The sequence below is a fragment of the Solanum verrucosum genome, unplaced genomic scaffold (genome assembly GCF_900185275.1).
Source record: "Solanum verrucosum unplaced genomic scaffold, falcon-dt-bn FXZP01000209.1, whole genome shotgun sequence".
In the NCBI taxonomy this organism is placed as follows: Eukaryota; Viridiplantae; Streptophyta; class Magnoliopsida; order Solanales; family Solanaceae; genus Solanum; species Solanum verrucosum.
In genome coordinates, this window is record NW_026020702.1 from 416,111 (window position 1) to 435,604 (window position 19,494).

Below are 19,494 nucleotides of genomic sequence, written 5' to 3' on the forward strand. Positions count from 1 at the left end.
ATACATACACACCCCACCCCACCCCCTCCACCTATCTATTTCTCTCACAGTCTCCAATTCTTCTTCTTCTTCTTCTTCTTCTTCTTCTTCTTCTTCTTCTTCTTTTTCCCTTTTTATTATTTTTTATGTAGATCTGCATATTCAATATTTCAGCAAAACTCCATTTAATTTGGTGAAATAAATATGAATTAATTTTTTCGGATAAAAGTTTGTTATTATCTGTTATAATTGTGATAAATAATTACAAATGGGAAGAAGATAAAGGCAATGAATAGAAGGTTTTGATGCTATTAAAATGAAAAAGAATAGGTATTTAGCTTGGGTAAATGGTGTATTGCCGACGTTGATGAAAGGAGTAAGATTCGATGGAGGAAAAAAAAGATGTGAGTTGATCAATGGTGGAGAAGGAAGAGGTCGGATGATGGTTTACTGGGCTGCCGGTGCTGGCGTCGGCGCCAATAGAAGGGCGATGAAAGAGGGGATATGGGTTTTGAAGAAGAAGACGCGGGGTGGGGAGAGTAATTCAAAAGAATAAATTTTATTTTCTTAAAAAAAACATTTTGGATTATTTAAATAGATCTTTTTAAAAAGTTGGATCCAATGCCACGTGTCATCATTTTATTGGTATGTTTATTATGTACAAGCATTTGAAATACACGCGTCTTAATATTTTAACTGATTGTCATTTTATGTTAAATAGATATTTATTTCTTAAGGTTAAAGTGTTCAATAGGAACAAATATAGGTTGAGGGGTTTAAATGAAATATGTGGACAATTTTAAGGAACTGCATATGACTTAAGCCAATGAACTATAAATTTGAACATATGACATGTATGTATTGACTTCGTATATACATCCGGTAAAGTGAGAGGCGGTAAAAGGATTAGCTTAGAGCACGTTAAGGTGGGTGGATAAGTAATTGGGTTTATTGGGAAAAACAAAGTTAAGATATGCCAGTCGGCTTGAGTTCAAACCACGGTAGCAAAACAATCGACGTAAACCAATAGCTTGAGTGCGATGCAGACTGAAGCCAGGGTAGGAGTAGTGATGGATGGAGGAGGAAGCGCTGCCGGTGGAGCAGTGGTTGTGGACGGCGGACCATCTCGGAAATTGATTACTCAGCACCGTCACCAGTCTCAGATCGGAACGGTTCCTCAGCTTCTCGCCGGTGGTGTTGCTGGTGCCATCAGCAAGACATGCACTGCGCCTCTAGCGAGACTTACTATTCTCTTTCAGGTTCTAATTTTTACATGATGAGATTCGAGGTTCATTATTCTAATATCAAGTGAAACTTGGTTTCGCTGTTATATGCAGAAGACATCTATCATCTTTTATCCTTCCGATTTGATTTTTATTGAATTCATTAGTAAGTAATGGAGTCATACATAGAGAAACCTGTAGAAGCTTATGCCCATTTTCCTCTGTATCTTTGGCCGGTAACAGCTACAAGGAATGCACGCGAATGCTGCTAGTTTAAAAAAGGCTAGTATATGGCAAGAGGCTTCACGTATTGTACGTGAAGAAGGATTTAGGGCATTTTGGAAGGGTAATTTGGTCACAATTGCTCATCGGCTTCCATATTCCTCTATCAGCTTTTATGCATTTGAACGCTACAAGAATGTTGGTACAAACGTTCTGTGAATTCTGTATTTCAAAATATTAGTGCCAATAATTTCCGTATCTCATCAGTCTAAATGTTTGCTTTTTCTTCATATTAAATGCAACAGATGTTGCAGTTGATTTTGGGAATTGAAAGCCAGGGAGAGAATATAACTGCAGACCTTTGTATACGACTTGTAGGTGGTGGTTTGGCTGGAATAACTGCTGCTTCTGTTACATACCCTTTGGATCTTGTTAGGACACGCCTTGCTGCTCAGGTGAGTGGAGTTCTGATGGCGTTTTGATTTAATTCATGGAAATTTGATTTGGATTCAGTAACAATTTTTGTTTTGGAACCATCTTTTGATTTGCCAATTAATGTATTATCCACAATGCCTTGGAAAATAATATTAAAAACGCTACTTTTAATTGGTGTACGAGGAAAGATACTTACAAAGATCCTATTAAATCCACTGGTTGGATTTCCTCTTCTATATTTTGTTCTTTACACCAAAAACCTAGTGAAGTAACAACTTTCCACTTAATCTTCTGTATAGTGCATTCTTTTCCTTCAAAGATCCCCTAGTTCCTCTCCTTCCAAATGTTCCACTAGATGCAAGCTGAGACTGTCCTCCACCATCTTTTCCGGCTCTTGCTTCCTCCTCGCCTATCCAACAGCTAAGCAAATCTGCCATATGTTCAGGCATGATCCAGTAGACTCCAACAATGAATTTTTTCTCCTATTTCTATTTTGCTAAATACCTAAGAGGCCACACCTAAACTTGTCGAATATTTTCATTTTGATACTTAAACTAAGACTAGTAACTATTGAACACCTATACCACTCAAGATTTGTACCTGGCACATGACACATTGTTTGTTCTATAAATGCTGAGCACATGAAGTTCTTTTTTTAAATAAAAAGAAAAAACTCTCCTTCTAACTCTCTTCTGCCACCACCTCCTCACAGCTTCATCCACCACCAAAAACTAGTACACCATCACTTCAATTCCTTTATTCCACTTCAAAGAAACATGATTTAGAATACTTCAAGGATCATCAACGACCCTATTAATATCTCAAGAATTTTCTAAAGGAAGTTAAATGTCAAGCTAAATATCTTAGGGTCAAAAGATTGTTGAAGGTGCACAAGAATTCTCCAATGTCATTGTTAATAGTTTCTCTGCATCATGAATGATTTGTGTAGTCCTTGCACTTCCCATATTCTCACTAATGGTGGCAACTATTTGACCATTTTCTAGAGTGTGCACTACCCCATTTTGTCCACTAACAAGAGTGGAATATCCCAAGGATATATGACTTCTTGCAGCTGGAGTTCTGCTCCAGTTGAAGTGGCAGTTCTTGATGATTCTTGTCTTGCAATTGAGGTCATTATTGTTCATGTTTCCCTAACAAATATTGATCGAACAACTGATGTAGAGTTGTTACTAGAAGTCTTCTTTAGATTCAAGGGGTCTGACCTATAGGTCATGGATTCAAGCCGTGAAAGCGGCCAATAATGCTTGCATTAGGGTAAGTTGTCTACATCACATTCCTTGGGGTGCTACCCTTCCTTGGACTTTGCTAAAGCAGATGCATGGTGCATAGGGTTGCCCTGTGTGGTCTTCATATTCAATTGGTGCCACAACCTTCTTCCTTTTCAGTTCTTTTTTTGATGACAAAACAATAAAATGGATTCAAGCCGTGAAAGCGGCCAATAATGCTTGCATTATGGTAAGTTGTCTACATCACATTCCTTGGGGTGCTACCCTTCCTCGGACTTTGCTAAAGCAGATGCATTGTGCATAGGGTTGCCCTGTGTGGTCTTCATATTCAATTGGTGCCACAACCTTCTTCCTTTTCAGTTCTTTTTTTGATGACAAAACAATAAAATGGGATTCTAGCTGGGATCAAACCTTGGTCCTATGGGCAGGCGCGTTGGCTTGTACCAACAGTACCAAATGCCCTTCTATCCTTCTTTCTTTTTAGTTCTGTTCATCAACCCACTGCCATTCTATTTTCTTGTCTACCATTTTCTACTTTTTATTCTTCAGATTTAGCTGTTGTCACCAACACCACCAGCTTCTTTTCATTCTCTAGATTTGGTTGTAGCCATCTCTTCTCTGGTCACCACCTCACCCTTTTAGTTCTTGTATTTTTTGGGTCAGGTTTTGACCATTTTGTTTCTAATATCTTATGTATCTCTTTTTTCACTAATTTGTATTTTTTTAATTAGCTTGGTTTGCCACTTCAAATGAGAGTGAAGCTCACACACTAGATCTGGTTTGAATTTTTTAAATTTGTTTAATAGGAACGATTTTGTGCTACATGAAGTGTTCTATAGGTACTAGTCCTAGTTCAAGTGTCAAAATGCCAACATCAAACAAGTTTAGGGGCCCCTTTATGTATTTAGCCTTCTTTTTTTTTTACTTTTTTTTAATCCATAGAAATTTTGACTTGGCTTTCGGCCCCACTCCACTGGTTCAAAACTTCAAGGATTATCATTCTGCCTTCTACCCTCTTCCCAACCAAAATACAAGGTTTTGTCCTTGGTTGAGTTCTAACACATTTTTTCAATCTGATTGTTTTGATTATGTTCCATCAATGCTCATTTCCTAGGTGACAGGGGAAAGGCATTGGGAATGGAGTGTGGATTACGACTAGTGTTGTGAATGGAATGTAGCAATTTTTTCTTGAGCTTCAATAATTAGTGTTATTAGCTAAGTTGCTCGGACTCGGGTGCGGGTATCCGAGACGGATGCGAATCCGAGAGTCGGATTCGGCAAAATTTAAATTTTAAGATTCGGGGGTGCGAATCCGAGTATGGATACGGGTGCGGGGATACGGCTAATTGGTATACATGGTATATATAATATAAGGTGTAATATATTATATATACATGGTATAATTGCTTATTATTTTTAGCGTACCTCGAAAAATAAATTATATCAATAACAACAATAATAATATATCTAGTATAATCAAATAAGTGGATATATATATATATAATAAAATATTATTAAAAATATTTATGAAATATATTTAATAATGAATTGCATATTTTGGTATAATTACATACAAAATAAAAGGAGTATAATTGTTAAAGAAAAGAGAGAATATAATAAACATTGAAAGTATTAATTTATTTTATAAATAAAAAAGGACACACTTATCTAGAGAAACCCTTAGCCTTTAGTTTTCTTTTTCAAGAAAAGTTGAAAAGTTGAAAAGACTTTACTTTTTCAAAAAAATAAAAAAGCTGTACTTCCTGTACTTTTTCAAGAAAAAACTCCTCCTCTTTCTTCTTCTCTTTACTTTTTCAATGAAGAAAAAACTCCTCTTTCTTCTTTCTTTTTACTTTTTCAAGCTTCTTACAGCTCCGCCGCCTCTCTAAAGAGGTCGCCGGAAACTGATCTCTTTTTCCCCAAATTTTTTTCTCGCTTTGGTCAAAGTGTCCGGATCGGATTGACCGAATCCGACACGCACCCCGCACCCGCACCCGCACCAGTGTCGCGTCGAGACGGGTTCGCCTTCAAAAATGAAGAGTCCGCGCAACATAGGTTATTAGTGGAGAAATACGCATGAAAGATAAATTCTAAGGTCTGCTGAAACTTTAAGCTCTAACAAAGAGCTAGTTTTAAGGAAGAAAGTGTTTTAAAAATATGTATAGTTCATTCTTATCTAGGTAGTTGGAAACTCATCACATAAAAAAAGCTCTCAGGCACATTCTCCAAAACACTCTCTCCTACTTCCTTGGGGAGAGGGGGGGGGGGTCTTTCTCTCCACTAGGTTTCTGCCGGAGTTCCCAACCTTCTTTTCTTATCTAACTTGAGTTATCTATTTCAGTGTAGGATTTAAGTCGTTTGATATTACAAGATAGAATTTTAAGAATGTAGAGTGGTATGAATTGGGTAGAGAGAAGCCTTAAGATGAAGAGGAGATTCGCCATGAGCCACAAAATTATGGAGTGGATTTGTGCCATTCTAAGAGAAGCTTCTGGCTACCATAAGAAGACCAGAAGGTGAAAAATGCAAAGAAAGGGGTTCAACATTTTTGCACAAGAAAGTACAATGAACATGGGAGGTTTATAAGCATTGTAACTATTAATAATATGGGAGATTTGTCCTAGTTATCCCAGAGTTGGCCATTAATGTTGGATGGCTAGACTTTGCATTTAAGATTAAGAATCTCATTATCTACCCTAAAAGAATGGAATTAATAGGCCCACTAGAGTTATGGATGCAAACTACCCTGACACGAGAGTTGTACGTGATGGTAAATGGTAGTCCAAAAATGCACGAGATGTAGACATCAAAACAAGGAGGGAAACATTCAAGTTGAGATTCAAAAAGATAGCTAAGATACTCGTTTTGAAGAGGTGTCTGGAAGGGCAACTAGAAGGAAGGAGTAAAGAAAAATCATTCCTAACAAAGATAAGAAGATGGTCGACCATGCTCTAGAAGAAGGCTTTCGAGGTGAAAATTTATGAAATGTATCACCCTTTTTGAATTCCCCAACAAGCACATGCTTGAGCAAAACCTTGTAGTGTAGTTGGAAGAATTGAACTTTAAGCCTGGAGTGGTGTGAACCTAATGGTAGGTTGTGTACCTAATAATACGATGTCCATCACAACTTGGTTCAAAATTGTCGAAATCCCTCCGCATCTATGGTGACAAACACTCTTCCAAGCAATTGGAAACCTATGTAGGGGATGGGTGGCCAATGAAGAAGAAACAAAGCTGAGAACCACATGAAACGGGCTAGAATCTTGGTTTCCAACGACAAGAAGAGTATACCTAAAGAAGTGGCGATATCCAGAAATGGTATCAAGTACTATCTTTTGATCTAGTCGAAAAGTAAAAATGGACTAAAGAGTAGCAGGAGAAGAAACGATAGACAAGGACCCAGTTAATCCTATTATCGAGAGGATAATAGATTATTCCTACTATTGTGAAGTACCATAATCCCACTTTTCTAGGGATCTGCCAACAACATTATACGAGGAAGGCATCAATCCAAAAATTGTCACAATGTTTAGGAGAGTAAAGAGGAGCATATGAGAAGCATGTGACCAATATAAATAAAATTGAAAAATTGGGCCAATTTTTGAAGCCCAATAAAGAGCCCACAATTTCAAGAAGAGGTGGCCTTGATTTCTCAAGCCAAGTCATTTTTAATGACTTAAACAACAACAACAATGCTTTGGAACAAAATTGAGACGTCTCTATCGAAACTCCAAAGTTCGATATCTCCAGGAACAAAGCCAACAACCATGTAGATTAGAAATTGATTGATAATTGAGGAGAGGGAGACAATGAACGTGTTAGGAGAAGTAATGGTAGAAGTTGAGAAGCAATTAAAAGAAACAACCAACATTGGTGGAGGAGAAGGAAACCAATAATATCGAAAATAGATTTATTAAGGTAGGGGGGAGAAACTCACTTGCTATAGTGGGGGAATGGGAGATTGAGGAGGCAAAACCAGTGCAACACCAACGACAACAATCAATAATATGCAAGGAAAGGGAAACATCATTATGGGTGAAGCAGAATATAATCGAACTGGGAGCAAATTTCCATATCCATGAAGAAGAATCTTACTTCTACAGGTGGATAGTTCTAGGCAAACAAGAAGAATGGAGAATGATAATTTTGGTAAGAATAGAAGATTTAGAAGCTCTCAGAGTTGAAAAGTCTTGTATCTCTCAATGTCAAATTCAAAACCAATGGGAATAGAAGGGGAGAACTGAAACAAGCAATAATTGATGAATTTCAATGTACTCTCATAGAATGTTAGGGGGTTAAGCAGCAGGAATAAAAGAAGATTGGTCAAGAGTTCAATAATAGAATGGAATGCACCTATTATTTGTCCGCAAGAAACTAAATTCTTGCAACTAAATTTGAGGGGAATTTATTTGAAGAGGTGAAACAAGTTTGAGGTGGGTTAGATTTGCTTGCTTAAAAGTTAGAAGCACCGGAGGGGTTATACTATTGCTATAGGACTATCAGGAATGGAAGGGAGAAATCCTAAAAATAGGTGCTTACTTGTTAACTTGCAAATTTGAGGGATAATTGCAAGACTTCTCTCGTCATATCATTGGGGTATATGCTCCCAACTCTTGCATAGAAAGAAGTTTAATATAGGAGGAGACAGGGGCAATAAGGTCCTTGTATAGTATGTGTTGATTTTAATGTGGCCACACATACTAGCAAAGTTGAAGCTGAAAAGAGAAATTGTCTAAGAAGATCAAGGGGTATGAGAAAATTCTCTGATGTCATTGAAAAGTTAAGCTGATTGATATACAACTTGAAGCTGCAATTATAGTTTGTTCAAAAGGAATACCCGGAGGATAGCCTCTAGGATTGATATGATAACTCACCTAATGTCTTACAAGGGGGAGCATGGAACAAGAACAAAAGCTACTTTAATTTGAAAATTGGTGGCTTGGCACAAAAGGATTCAATGATAGAATTAAGGAATGGAGGAGCTCTTTCAGCTTTTTTTGAAGGCGGAGAATGGAAGTAGTAGAGTTTGGCACTATGATAGAAGAAACAAGGCTGACAAAAGAGGAGACAAAAAGGAGGGCAACAAGTCTACTAGAGTACGAGGAATTTATTAAAAATGAAGAAATATCTTGGAGACAAAAGTCAAAGTCATTGTGGCTAAAAGAGTGATAGAAACACTAATGTTTTTCAGTATATAGCAAATGCACAATAAATGTACAATAACATTGACCAACACATGATTGAGGGATAATTATCTTAAGATCCAGGAAAAATTGAAGTGGAAATTGTGGAATATTACAGAAAGTTGTATTTTGAAACCATAAGCTAGAGACCCAACTTATTTGGTTCTTAAATGTTCTGGACTAAAAGATGAGGAAAAAGAGATGCTATAAGGGGTTATTGAGGAGTGTGAAGTTTTGAGATGTCTTAAACGATGTGTATTAGTCAAAGTACCGGGCCCATATGGTTCATAATGGGTTGCTTCATGAAATGTTGGGATATACTAAAAGCAAGACATCATGCTGGCCTTTCAGAGTTTCCATGAACACAAAATATTCGAAAGTAGTCATAATGCCACTTTCATAACTCTTATTCCAAAGAAGAGGAGCCAAATAGTTGAGGGATTTTACACCAATAAGTTTGATAGGCAGTATATACAAGTTATTTGCTTAAGTATTGATAGAAAGATTGAAAGTTATGATAGCCAAGTTGATTGATCCACAACAAATGACATTCATCATCATGGATGCAATGATAATAGCTAATGAAGTTGTGGACTCTCGACCAACTAGAAAAAACCTGAAATCATGTGTAAGCGAGACATAATGAAGGCATATGTCCATGTTAAATGGGAGTACTTATTGGATTCTGTGAAAAGAATAGGTTTTGGTAAGAAGTGGATAGAATGGGTCAAACACTGCATCTCGATTGTGAGATTTTTAGTGCTTATCAATGGCTCACTGACGTTATATTTTCAGTGCACAAAGGGGTTTAAGTCAAAGAGATCCTTTGCCACCCTTTCTCTTCTTAATAACTATGAAGGGTCTTGATAGCATGATCAAAATATCAAACATGAATGGGTGGCTTAGAGGATTTGATGTGGCCAAAATTGGACAAAAAAACCTAAAGATAACTCACTTGCAATATGTGGATGATACTCTCATACTATGTGATGTTTGAAGAGGGTCAACTCAAGACCTTGAGGGTGATTTTGGTACTTTTTGAAGGGATTTCTGGGTTGCACATTAATTGGGGGAATAGTTTCCTGTTAATGTAGTGCAAAACATGGAGATTTTGAATGCAATCCTAGGTGGGGAATTGAGGAATCTACCCACCATTCTTCAAGGGATGACATGGGGAGCAAATTAACAATCAATTGAAATATGGAATAGTGTAATTGAAAGGTGAGAAAAGAAATTGGCTAGATGGGAGACTCAATATCTCTCCGGGGGAGGCAAACTAAGTCTCATCAACTCAATCCTTTATTTAGTCCTAACCTACATGATGTCTGTTTTCCCATTCCAACTGGGGTTATCAAGAGATTGGACAAGGTGAGGAGGAGGTTTCTCTAGAAAGAAAACAATGAAATGAAGAGTTATAATCTGGTCAAATGGGAAGCAATGATAACTGGGAAAAGACAAGGGGGTTGAGAATCAAGAACTTGAAATTCCAAAGCAAGGCCCTTCGGATGAAGTGGTTATGGAAGTATAGTAATTAGAACCAGGCTCGATGGAGGAATGTTATTAATGCCAAGTATGATAAGGAAGACCACTGGATGACTAAAGAAATAACGACACCCTATGATATTAGTTTGTAGGTTCTATCAGAACACTATCGAGTAAATTGAAAACCAACATTCAGATTAGAGTGGTAAATAGGGCTATAACTCGAGTAAATTGAAAACCAACATTAAGATTATATTGGTAAATGGGGCTAGAACTGGTTTTTGGAAATTTGAATGGCATGAGGCAGGAAGACTGGAAAATTTGTTCCTAGATATTTATGCATTAGTCTCTCATCAACAAAAGACTGTTGCAGGATTTTGGATACCCCGTGGATGAAGCTTCAACTTTAGAAGACAATTAAATGACTGTGAGATCCAAAGAATAATAAATTTCTTCAGTATCATCGAACAATTCAATGGACTTGAGGTAGGTCAAGATATCTTAAAGTGGAAAGGTAGTAAGAAGGGTCTGTGCAAAGTAAGCACTGGTTACATGTGGATGAATCGAACACCTCAGTGCACATACAACTGGTCATGGAGAGGCATCGGAGAAAACAGAATCCCGCACAAAGTTGCCTGCTTTATCTAGTTGCTAATCAAGGAAGCAACTCTCACCCACGACAATCTGATGAGGAGAGGGATACCACTTTGTCCTAGGTTTTTCTTTGGGGAAAATGCTGAGACAGTTAACGACCTATTTCTTCATTGCAAAGTCACTGACAACTATGGAAGATTTTCTTAAATCTCAAAGGCATCTCATGGACTACGCATGGAAAGAATACTAAAGCAATCTATAGCTGGGAGGAAGCTGGTGTGCAGGCAAAAACAGAGATAGATGGAGAATTGTCCCTACTAGTTGGTTAAGTAACATTGTTATCAACCAAGTAATATTTATTTTGTTGAAATTTTTCTTTTGATAATGAAAAAAAAAGATTTTTCCTTTTGCTCTTCTTTTTCTCTTCTTTATGGTAGTTTGTTTTGTTTCTAAGTTAACTATGTGGGCAGTGGAGGGGTGAGGATCAAATTGGTTCATAATAAAAAATGTTATTAGGTCAATATTTGAATATCAAACTACTTTTTAAAGTCCCAATATTTAAGTTAGGTGCAAGGGCAATTTAGTTTAAAAAATGCGTATATTGCTAATCTATTACATGTATGTAGTTTAGCAAGACCCATATATTTTGCCAAGTTTATGATTTCAAGAAATTTTAGATCTATCTAGATAACTACCTCCCATGTAATGTTAGGTCTACCTCGTCTCTTTTTAATATCCATGGATCAATATATCTCTAGATTGATGCCGGACATGATCAAATCTTCTCAAGTGACATTCTATTATTTCATCCTCAATGTGTGTTATTTGTACCTTTTCCGGAAAATTTGGTCATTTTTAATCGTGTAGAATCTTTGTACGACCGCACATTTGTCTTATCATACCACATCGATGTGACACTCATCTTGTGATGTATTTGGCTTTAGTTTGCCCAACATTCACTCATAGATTTGTTTGTTTGTAGCTAATATAGAGATTATCTTTCACTTTGCTAGACATCTTGGCAGCACTTCGCTATTCAAACCATTTGATTTTGATTTATTCATGACAATTGAGAAATCCTCGAGTGTCAGTGGTGCACATTCGAAACTCGATAGTTAATGGACCCACCCATGTACCCTTTTCCATTTAAATAGCAGGCCTTTGTCTGCGGCAAGACTTGATTTGAACTCAAGACGTGTGGCCAACCCTCACATTATGAGTTGCGCTCTTACTACTGGACCAAAACCCTAGGGGCAATTTTATGTGTAACATTTTCATCTGTAACAATGAGCTTAGATATCTAAGAGTTGTTTGCATTTATGTCCACAATTCCGTCTACTTTCACCTCAACATCACTTTCCTCATCTTGACTAAACTGGCAGTGCATGCATTCAATCTTACTTTTACTTATTCTAAAATCAATAAAATGATATTTATTGTTTAGAGTTATCTCTTCAAAGATTATGCCCATTGGCAATGAAACATGTGCCTTAGAGCCTTGGTGGATTCGCTGATATGCCCACTAAGCGAAACATGAACTTGGTCTGTTTTCCAACTGGTTTTACGGTTTAAACGCGTTAGGTGAGCCGTTGACAACACTTGTTTAATAGATACTTTTTACATAGATCAGATGTTAGCTTTAGGAAGCTCTTTTCTTTAATTATTCACTAGTAAATGAGCTGTACATAAATTGCAAAAATGTTGAAGGGGTTTATTCTTACATAGTTTAGTTACACAAATTATCATTGCCCAGTTTGGTTATTTTTTCAAATAGCTCGGGTTGCTCTATATCCTTTAAGCTATGTCCTGTATTTTATTCTTTTGCTCATTTTGAGTTCTGCAGACAAATGTAATATATTACAGAGGCATATGGCATGCATTACAAACCATCAGTAGGGAAGAAGGGATAGCCGGCCTATATAAAGGAATGGGTGCTACTCTATTGGTATCTCTTCCTGTCCTTAAGATTCTCTCTGTTGAATAGTGTTTCCTGTTTTATGCTGAATGAATATCTCAATATCATGAAGGGGGTAGGCCCGAATTTGGCAATCAGCTTTTCTGTTTATGACACTGTGAGATCGTACTGGCAGTCTCATAGGTAATATTCGATAAGAGTGGTACCGCCTGTTCTCTCTTTTATCATTTTTTTCTTGATCATTATCCATGAAATCTGCTGCTATTCACTGGTTAGTTCTCAAGTTTGTTCCTTTTGTATTAACCTCTAGATAGAATTATATTAACACACTTCTTGATATCAGACCAGATGATTCAACTGTCTTGGTCAGCCTTGCTTGTGGAAGTCTTTCAGGTGTTGCGTCATCAACAGGTTAGTAATCTGATGTAACATGAAACGTGGTAGAAATTTTGAGCTTCCAATTATGTTTTGATTTCTATACAGGGAAATAGTGATGAGGAAAAGTATTGTCTTAACTATATTTCTTGAATTTTGTCTAATATCCCCCAGCTTGTTGGGTGTTGATCACCGCATTCTTTTAGTGTGTTGTTGCCTCTGAATTTTTTGATCTCAAAGTCTGGTTACTACATGGAGACATATCTATATTGCCAAAGCTTTCAATTTCTACATGCTTCCTATTCCATATGTGTTGGGGCAAAGAAAAGACTTGTTTATCTTCCTCTGGGCTATGTCTCCTGGCAGTCTGGCACCTTATATGAAACTTTTTCTATATTATACTTCTCTTTGATACATGTGTTGTGTTAGCTCTCCACATCAAAACAAATGGAATATTTAATTGTGATTCTATATATTCTTTACAAAATAGATTAAGAAATAGAAAAGCTGACATTGTGGTCAATAAGTTGTTTCTCCAGCGCAAAATTGGTGGGGCACTACCTTTATTTTACATATACAGTATTAGGCCTTACCCTTAACTAGTATACTCTTAGACAAAATTTCAGGTATTTGAATGTAGATGTCGATGCATGGAGCTGTCTCATGGCTTTTGATGCAGAGAGGCAGGTTAGGGTTCTGGCTCCTCACTAAGTTTCTAGCTGGACCGACTCTTAGAGCCTGAGACCGAGCACCTTTATCTGGCATTTGAATTTAGTAAGAGAGTTCACTCCTAAAAAATAATTTGCTTCCTTGTCTTTCTCGACACTAACTTATTGTTTCTGGCTCGAAATGTCAGATATAGTATTCGTCTCATTCATTAATTGGATAATTTGCATCTTCAAACATGCAGTTGTCTCCACCATGGTGGATGCATGGGAGCCATATGTATTTGCAGTTATCGAAGTGTGAGAGGCTTCCTCATTGAGGTATGCTTCTCAATTAGGCTTGAAATGTTCTGTTACAAAAATCAATTGTAGGACCAGTCAAGAATTACCTCTGTTTATGCTGGTCTTTGTGTGTAAAATATGGGCAATTCTGTGTATTTCGTAGAAACCCTAAAAAAAAAGATAAGAGACAGCAGAGAAATAACATGAATGCACTGGGCAACTAAATGAATGTCAATTGCACCAACTAAATAACAAGTTAACAAAGTGAAAGGAGAAAACATATAAGAAGTTCATGATTGCAGTCCATTCCCTCCCATTGCATATTTGAAGTCCCAATTAAGCATCTGTTGGTTTAGAATAGGAGGCTTCGGCATTGTGGAGCATGCTTTATTATTATCATCTTACCAGATTAGATGCATCATCCCAGTATTATGCTATTTCTGTCTAAAGAATAGAAACTTGTATATTGACAGATAGAGAGATCAAATTGGGATATAAAAATAGTTGAAGTAGTCCCAGTCGGTTTTATGTTCCATTGAACAAGCACCCGTGATTTAAAAGCAAGAAGTGCTACAAAACTATCCTGAGGCGGTTGATAAAAATCGAGGAACAAAAACACACACTATAGCTGTAGAAGAGCTAGCAGAATAGAAGGAATAGGAGAAAGATCAAAGTGGGGAGGATGATGAAGAACACGAAGAAAAGAAATCAGACAGAGAGAAGTTGAACAATTACAGGATGAGGGCGCAAGAGAAGAAATTAAAACTCAAAAATTGATGGAATTTTTAATCATCAAGAAAGAAGATGAGGAACCTTCATGGAGCAAAGCGAAAGGGCATTTAGGACCTATTTTTCTCTCCACCTTTTCTTGTATCGTAGCAGCATACAGTTTACAGTTATACTGCCTCTCCATCTGTTTATGCAGATAGTAATTTAGATTCCTTTCATTTTTTTTCATTGTTTTTCTCAAGTACAACAGAAATCCAGACAGGAGCTCTCATCTCATGCCTCTAAAACTTGCGCCACTGTAGCGAGCACTTCTTTTAGAGTCGCATCACTTTGCTCTACTGAGGCACCATACCTACACGTCATGATGACTCTCCTACTTAATAGCTTAACACTAACTGGCACATGTTTTGGCTTCTAATTTATTTTGATGTTTAGTGAATGGGCAATCACTTTTGGTGTTCCCATTTTGATATTATTGATTGTCGTAAGTGGATCAATTGCTTTTCAATTCATTACTTAAACCTGGTCAATGTTTTTAGCATTTTCATGTTTATGTTTATGGATGCGTTTGCAGTAACATTCCCTTTGGATCTTGTGAGGCGCCGAATACAATTGGAAGGAGCAGGTGGTCGGGCCCGTGTTTATAAGACTGGTTTGTTTGGTACATTCAGTCATATTATCCGGACAGAAGGCCTACGTGGTTTATATAGAGGAATTTTGCCTGAATATTACAAGGTTGTGCCTAGTATTGGTATTGTCTTTATGACGTATGAGAAAATGAAGCAGCTTCTCTCTGATATTGACTGATGCATTGGCGGTTGACATACTTGGAGAGTAAACTAACAAATACAAGGTGCCGCAGTATTATATACCAGGAGAATCTGGAATTCTTTGGAAATCTCTAGTTGTCGATGTAAATTCACACATTCATGATGTATAGACGGTCAAAAGAAGCCACAGGTTTAGTAACCATGATTCCTTCTGGGGTCTTTGATGAGCCTATGCTCTGAGCCTGAAGTTTCACGTTGCAAAAGTAACTACAAAAACGAAGTCTTTGCTTTGTATTACTTGTATGATTCATTTTGGTGTCTTTGATAAGCCTATGCGCTGAGCCTGAAGTTTCATGTTCTGGTCATTTATAACAAAAATACCTCATCATTAGAAAAAAGGGTGTATATGGATTGGGTTGGTTTGGATTTTTCAAATATCAAATCAAATTATTTGTATAGGGTTTTTAAATCTATAACCAAAAGTAAAACTAATAAAATTTGAGTTTTTCAATCTCGAACTTTTTCTGGTTTAACTTGTGTCATATTTTTTTTTTAATTCTATCAAAATCAATTTTATAGGGTGTTTTTTTGAAAAAAATTTAAAAATAATACAAAATATGATAAGAGTTATGATATTAAAATCACATAAAATAAATATTGTATATAAATAAGTCGATAATGAAAATGTGTTATAAAATGGTTATTCACACTAGGGGTGTACAAGCCAAACCGAACCGATGAACTAAATCAGATCGGAAAAAAAAACCGATTTGTGATTTGGTTTGGTGTTGAAAAAAATCGTGGTATTAAAAGAAAAAAAGTCAAACTGAACTCAAACCAATATATATATATATATACTAGATTTTCGACACGTGTGTTGCACGTGATAATAATTCAGAAAATTTAAGCAGATTTGAATAATAAGTTTTGCATAAAATAATAGGAAAATAATATTGCAGATTCTTTTGTGAATGTTCAATGTGGATAGACACATATATCTCATATTCACACGAACCTATGAAGATGGTCAATGAAAAAATTTATTAGTTAAATGCAGTAATGTATATATTTATTTCAATTTGATGAGGTTCAATCATGTAATTAGTCGTATCTCACTAATATTACCTTATAAGCGATATTTGTTGTGTATATTTTTTGTCATCTAACCAGATGTGCTTTGCATGTGTATTGCACTTAATCTGTTTAGATGTCATATGAACATGCAGAGAATAACTACATTTTATTTTTTATAACTATTTTTGTATATTATTTTTTATTTTATAAGTTATAACGTAATAGATGTTCTTTTTGTTAGATCTCATATTTGACTTTTCGATTGTCTGTGTACATAAATCAAAGATAGTTATCTGACTGTCCATAGTTAACTGAGAAAAAATTCCTTTTTTTATTATCGAAAAAAATAAAAATAAAAATTAAAGAATATATTCTATATGTGAAATCATATATATAATCACCTGTTTATCTTACATCCAACAAAGATATAGTTCATATACTTGTAAACAATTTTCAATTTATTCAATCAAGCATGATTCGTCCAAGGAAAATAACAACACAGTGTTATCACATATATATGGGCGGTATAATAATATGAAAAATTATTGGTCAAACGTTAATATAAGGAAAGATGAAAAATAGAAATAATTAATGTAATAACTATGAAAATTCATAATATTATAACTAAAAAATGTAAAAGAGTGTGAATAACATTTGCAATAATTAGTAACAACTAAGAGAATTTATATGTTATAACTAAAGCACTAATGTGCAATAGATGAATTTCTAATAAATTTTGCACATACATAAATGAATAGGACTTTTAATTAATGTTACCTTTTTATAGTTATTAGATTTTAATTCAGTGTACGGACAAAATGAAAATGTTTATTCCATATTACTGGATATAAAATTTATTTTGTTAATGATAAATTTTAAATGATTCAAATATATTTACATATTTTCACATTTGTTGTGAGTTTTTTTTTTATTAAAAAGAATAATATATTTTGAAGTTAGAAGATCTTGTTAACTTGATAATACATTTGTGACTTTATTTTCAAACAAAACAAACAATATAATATCAAAGACATTGTGAAATAAAATCAGAAAAAGTAGTATACAAAATGATGAAAGTAGAGCAAGTCTTTTTTCCTCAAATAACATGGGAAGCACCACACTGCTTTGAACATTTATCATCTTCATCAATCTTCACTGCAATTGTTTTAATATTATGAATTACTCTATGGATTTGGGGGGGTAAGATTAACAAATTATAGAGACAAAATTTGGAGAAAACCTTCATAGGTAACACCACCTTTTTCTTCACCATGGCCCAATTTAATCATATATATATTTGCATTAATGAATATATATATATCTCATAAAAATTAGCTATCAAATAAATAATAAAAATTAAACTAATATAGCCTTCCACTGGCGCTATTAGAAGTCATATGAACTTTTCTTCGTCGAAAATACTGAAATATTAAGAAATAGTAAGTTAGTAAAATAAAAGGGCAATGTTTACATAGTAATAACTATTTTAAAGCAAACTTCCTGGCAATCTAAATCATATAAGTAGCATTGATAAATAAAGTCATTCTTCTGTCTTGAGCATCAAAAAAATAAATCGTGATAATTCTCTAACTCTTGAGAAGTTTAATAATTTTAAAAAAAGATATTCAGAAGCATCTATCTACATCACAGGAGGAATTGTTAACAAAAACAAATGAATTTAGACTACAATAAAAATTAAACTAATACAAACTTCAACTGGTGTTATTACAAGTCATATAAACTTTCTTCGTAAAAAATGCTTAAATATTAAGAAATGGTAAATCAGTAAAACAAAAGGGAAATGTTTATACAGTAATAACTATTTTGAAGAAAACTTCCTGATAATCTAAATTATATAAGTAACATTGATAAATAAAGTCATTCGCACTCACTCAACCACGATAAATTACACGAATTTTTTTTAAATGCAAGAAGAAGAAGAGTAGGAGATTAAAAAAATTATGGTTGAAAAATGAGAGGATACCCCTCTATTTATAGTCAACAAAGGGTAGTATGAACAAGTGTTTTTTTGTGTCTTATCTGAAAAGTCATGACCTTTCCGAGAAGTCACAACCCTTTCGAATAGTCACGACTTATTGAAAAAGTCATAACTCTTTAGAAAAGTCACAACTCTTTGGAAAATGCACAACTCTTTGGAAAAGTCACAACTCATCAAAAAATCACAACCCTTTGAAAAACGTCACAACTCATCGAAAAGTCACAACCTAAGTTAGGAATATTATAGTAATTTAACATTCAAGTTAGGAGTTCATGCTTTTAAGGTAATATATATATATATATATATAATTTAATTTTTAGATAAAAAATATTATTTATAATCTAATTTGTTAATATATTTTTAGTTAGTTTATAGTTTTTAATGTAATAATATGTTATTGGGAAAATTGTATGAAATAACAAACTATTAATTCAAATTAAATGCTATAGCCATAGTTTCTTTTATTTGTAATTCACAGCAAACATTCCATGTTTTTTGCCATCCCATTTGTATACCGAAATATATAAATGCAGGACTCATTTGTATACCAAAATGTACAAATGCAGGACCATTTGTATACTGAAATATACAAATAGACCGAAATATACAAATGTAGGACCCATTTGTTTAACGAAATATACAAATGCAGGACCTATTTGTATACCAAAATATACAAATAGACTGAAATATACAAATGTAGGATCCATTTTTATTCTGAAATATACAAATGCAAGACCCATTTGTATACCGAATATACAAATGCAGGACCCATTTGTATACCAAAATATACAAATGCATGACCCATTTGTATACCGAAATATACAAATGTAGGACCCATTTGTATACCGAAATATACAAATACAGGACCCATTTGTATACCGAAATATACTAGACCCAAATACAGATTTTTTATGTATATGTGTACCAAAATATATAAATTAATAGCCATAGCAAACATAAAGTTTGCTATGGAGCGCAATTATACAAACTATAGCTATATCATACAAATATGATTTTTATGTTTGCTATATGTGAAAGCTGCTCTATATTATTTCAAATTTGGGCTTGTAAAATTTTGTAAATATTTTATTTTGTATTAAGATCATAAGTTACAATTATATTGTTATAGTTTTTCAAATTTGAAGTTAATAATTTATTTTGTAAATATTTTGTTTTGTATTTAGTTTGACTATAGCCTTTAATCTTGTTAATTTAACATAATGAATGTTGATATTTCAATAAAAGTATTTTGTACTCATGTGAATTTTACCGTCTTTTCGAAGATTTCTATTCATTTAACATTTTTAAAGTTTAGCTTAT

General features: G+C 34.7%; 1 protein-coding gene across 2 annotated transcripts; it reads left to right on the forward strand.

Annotated features, from left to right (window-relative positions):
- The first annotated feature begins 969 nt into the window (after window positions 1-969).
- LOC125812382 (uncharacterized) lies at window positions 970-15,203 on the forward strand. Of its 2 annotated transcripts, none has more exons than XM_049491886.1 (7): window positions 970-1,238; window positions 1,446-1,622; window positions 1,730-1,879; window positions 12,209-12,310; window positions 12,393-12,463; window positions 12,624-12,691; window positions 14,906-15,203. In XM_049491886.1, the coding sequence occupies exons 1-7, from the start codon at window positions 1,020-1,022 to the stop codon at window positions 15,136-15,138; spliced, it is 1,020 nt and encodes a 339-aa protein (XP_049347843.1). In that variant the 5' UTR covers window positions 970-1,019; the 3' UTR covers window positions 15,139-15,203. The 2 variants fall into 2 exon arrangements, with proteins under 2 accessions (XP_049347843.1, XP_049347844.1); XM_049491887.1 differs by lacking the exon at window positions 14,906-15,203 and adding an exon at window positions 13,335-13,569 and having other exon boundaries at window positions 1,009-1,238.
- Window positions 15,204-19,494: the final 4,291 nt, after the last annotated feature.